Consider the following 4215-nt stretch of genomic DNA (forward strand, 5'->3'; position numbering starts at 1 on the left):
TTGGGGGTGGGAGTGGTCCACTTCCTCCTGAAGCCCCTTAGACCTAACATCTTCTGGATACTTGTGGACCCTCATTGGATGAGAACCTTGACCTGTCCACTTTGGCATTTGTGTAGTAAATACTTGCTAGGTGATCCTTTCATTTTTATGTGTACCCTATAACCTTAAAATTCAGCAGTGGATCCACGGACCTCAGAGGAGGTTTGTTGATTTTGCAAAATAGTGTTCTGGATTTTTGCCTTTCGCCTTTCCTGGATCTCAGGCAGAAACCCTAGGTCCTCTCTTTCTGGTAGTTCACTGACTGTCTGTTGTCTTCCAGGGCTAACTAAGATGTTTTTGCATCCAGTATATTAGGCAGTTGCTTGGCCCCTGGTCTTCTTCCTGAACCTTTGCTCACCTTGCACTCCAAACAAGGGTATCCCGGTTGCTCCAGTGATCCTTTATCTGTTTGTCATCCGAGCACCTGAGTTGCACCTGATGGTCCTAGTTGTGTGCTGGTCCCCCACGCTAATCCACAGTACTTAAGCTGATGATTGTTATATGGCACTTCAAGTTGGATATCCTCATTTAAAAAAAATGTTTTTGGAATGTTAGGTGTTTGCTGTGTTTGTTCCTTCTTTCCACATGCATTAATATTTGTTTTTCTCTTTGTAGAATGAGGATGTGCGGCCCCACATCAGAGACAGATTTCGCTTGCATGACTGTTTGCCCCCAGACTAGAATGGCCAGCGGTTACCTGCAGGGGCCCCGAACTACAGGGGACATCAGTTAAATGCCTGCAGGAAGAAGAGCTGTGAAGCCGAAGGACTAAAGCATACATGTACACAACCATTTGCCATAACTGCTGAAGGCATTTCTTTACTTTGCTGTCTAAAAAAATATATATATGAAAAAAGGAACGGTTTCACCGTGACGTGTTGTGACTGGTTTGGTGGCACATCAATAGGCAGCTCGGCCTCCTCCCAGGAATTGTAAAGTCTCCAAGAGAATCTCCACTGTCTGAGCTGCAGGTTGCATCTTATCTGTGTCACGGTGGGCACCCAGTGTGAGCTTTTCTCGAATATCGGATTCGACCTCCTACACATTGATCCTTATGAGTATAGAGTATACATTATCCATTCCTTGTATTTCAGTCGCTTCAATCTTTTTCTAGTAGCCAAATTTTACTTTTTATTTTGTATGATATATTTGGCTGTTCCTCTTTGCTTGCATAATGTGTTTTTTATTTTTTTTCTTCAGAGATAAAATTCAATTCTTATGGTTCAGTCCATGTAAGCTCAATTTAGAAATACACGTATATCTTTTATATCTTATCTGTAATAATCTTCTAGTATTTTTTTTTTTTTTTTTAAACATTAAGCTTTTAAAAAGCAAAGTAAAAAGTGTGAGAATATAGAGACGTGTACAGAAGAAATGTGGCACCTGGCTTCTGAAAACAAGAAGGGGTCTATAGATAGACTGACTAAGGTGCAGTTCTCACATTCTTCGCCTCTTGCCTGTGATTACATGGGGAACCACACTACTATACACACAAAATCATATATATATGTATTTACTCACGTGTGTATGTATGTGTATATAATACACAAACACACACATATAGATAGCCTCCCCCTTGACCTGTCCATTCACAGCTCTTGTACCAATGCAGCTAATTGGAAAGGTGGCTATGTTATGGGTGGGTGTACCTTGTACATGTTTCTGCACTCACTACAACAAGGGCTTGTACTCATGACTTTTCCATATTGTGCCTGGCTCTGTCGGAGTGCTCTGGTGGCTCCTGTGTGCAGTATGCACAAGTATCTGCTATGCAGACAAATGATCTCTATAGCCAACTGAAATGTCATTGCACACAGACACGTTGGCAGTTGATGAGTGCTTTTTGTAGTATTTTAGGTCAGTCTATTTGTCTCCAGAGTGGTGTTGTAAGTTTGACACTTGCATTCCCACTAGAGGACAGTTGTCTGTAGAGCAGACACTCGGCACCCAAGGGTGCACACAGCTAAGAGCACTTATGAGTACAAGTCCTAAAGGCCCCATGCACATAGGTATCTAAGAGCATCGTAGAAACCCAGTTTGGTCCCCTGTACATCAGTTTGAAACTGGTTAGTGCACACGTCTGTAGTAAACGTGCATAGCCATACATAGGCTAGCTCAGCAATGCACTTTGGCAACTTAAATTGGTTCAGTATTGTTGTACCGGTGCACCGTGTGCTTGTATCAGTGATGCACTTGGATGCCTGCGTGAATGAGATCTGAACGCTTAGCTGTGTGTGAGATTTTTCAGATGTATAGTAGCAAGGGATTAATCCTTTGAGGACAATTTCAAAGTTTTCAACACTTGAATTTCAATGCGTCCTTGGGGTTTTATGTCAACGAGGAAGGGTCAGTCTCTTGTCACCAAGTGATAAGTCTCATGAATATCTGAGCCCTAAGGCGATGGAGATGGCACTTTTTTTTTTTTTTAAGAGGTTTGTATTTTGTAAGCTTGTTCAGAAAGTACAGTATTGGAAATTAAAACAAACAAAAAGCTCTACAGAGGAGGCTGTTCATCCTTTTGTTCCTATGTATATTACCTGTCTAACTGTATGCCATTTATTGTACAAATTTACACATGGTTTCATTTTCAAGGTACTCCTTAAAGTAAGGAGTTTTTTTTAGTAAGTTTTTAGGAAAACATTTAATTTTTGTATTTTTGATTTTAAAGGAAAAAAAAGCATGAGTTATGTCATATTTTCAGTGTATTAATGAAGATTTTAACCTTTCTTCTGGGTGGCTCTTTTATTCCAAACATTTCTGTGTGTGTTTTCTTGGTACAGTGTCCTTCAGTTGATTTGCACAACCTACTAAACGAATGGACATTTTCAGCGGAAGCTATTGAAAGTACAGGCTGGATTTTTCCCCCACTTAACCTTAACACAGACTTTTGTATATGAACACAAGGTATTTTGCATAAAGGTTGTGCTCAGCCAACGTCAAACTGTCTGGTTTCTGTAAATAAAAAAAAATTAAAAGATTAAATTTTATGATCTTTTAAGGATTTCTACACTTTCCACTCTGCCTGGCAATATTTATTCTCCTCAACATGTCTGTTTAATGTAGCAGCATTCAGCAACGTCTTTCAACACATTACGGTTTGGTTTACTCTTGTTTTGCCATGCAGAGTTGGCTCTGATTGGGCAGTACTTAATATGGTTTCAGCTGTGGTTTACATTATATATTATTTAGTAGGAATATAGATGCCTCCTATGTGGGTCTTTTAGCAGTTTTGATTCATTAACAAATCTTTAACTCTACCACACACTTAATGCCAAGTACCTATTTTTCTCCCTTTTCATTTAGGTCTATGGAACACTTTCTATGCTTTTGCAGGCACAGCAGTCTGTCTTAAATTGCAGGTAATGAAAAACTCAAATGCATGTAGAAAGGAAATCTAAGGCGCCATCTGTTGTCTGAATATCAGACTGCAACATATTAATGTTTAATAAAGTATTTATTGACCGTTTTTTAACATGGGGGAATCCTTGATATAACTTTCATGTCATTAGAGAACCCCAGCTATTAATTAATATATTCACGGCTCACAGTGTGATGGTCAGTGGGAAGAATGCCTCTTACATTACTGATTATTGAGACGAATGTCACCCTTACAGAAAGCCAAGAAAAAGATCATTGGTGTCACCTAAACTGACTTGAGAGGTCAAATCGCTCATTACTCAAGGAACCTCCAGCAACTTCTGAAAGGACCCTGATTAAGAAATAACACCTCTAATATTTTATATAAAATTGTTTTACAAGGTATGGGGGCCATCAGGCATAACTCCTCCAGTTTATTAAATATATATGAAAGGAAATAAACTCTTGGGATATATCACTCTGTAATTAATCTATATGAGTCACTTTTTGAACTGAATTATTGAAATGTGTTAACTTTTCGTTTCTATTATAATTTATTGAGATGCACCTGTATATATGTATCATAGGTGTACATGATGTGAATGTGAGGTCATCTCCCCCAAAAGTTGAAGCAGAAGTTTACCTTTTTATAACAGTAATTATTCCGAGCACAAAAACAAATGGCTCAAACCTTGAACAAAACCCTTCATTTATTCCTTTTTAAATGTGGACAGATCCTCGGTCATAAGACTCAACACATTTTTGTTTTTTTATAGTTTCAAATGGAACCCATTTGATTAGTTGCCTCCTTTCCCGGGC

The 4215-nt window shown here is 38.8% G+C and overlaps 1 protein-coding gene across 2 annotated transcripts in view; it reads left to right on the plus strand.

Annotated features, from left to right (window-relative positions):
- CTDSPL2 (CTD small phosphatase like 2) overlaps window positions 1-2765 on the plus strand; it is an 18225-nt gene extending 15460 nt beyond the window's left edge. For both annotated transcript variants that reach the window (XM_072402531.1, XM_072402532.1), the window contains exon 13: window positions 655-2765. In XM_072402531.1, coding sequence (XP_072258632.1) covers window positions 655-720 — 66 coding nt within the window. In that variant the 3' untranslated portion in view covers window positions 721-2765. The remainder of the gene's footprint in view (window positions 1-654) is intronic.
- Window positions 2766-4215: the final 1450 nt, after the last annotated feature.

The sequence above is a fragment of the Pyxicephalus adspersus genome, chromosome 2 (assembly GCF_032062135.1).
Source record: "Pyxicephalus adspersus chromosome 2, UCB_Pads_2.0, whole genome shotgun sequence".
NCBI lineage: Eukaryota > Metazoa > Chordata > Amphibia > Anura > Pyxicephalidae > Pyxicephalus > Pyxicephalus adspersus.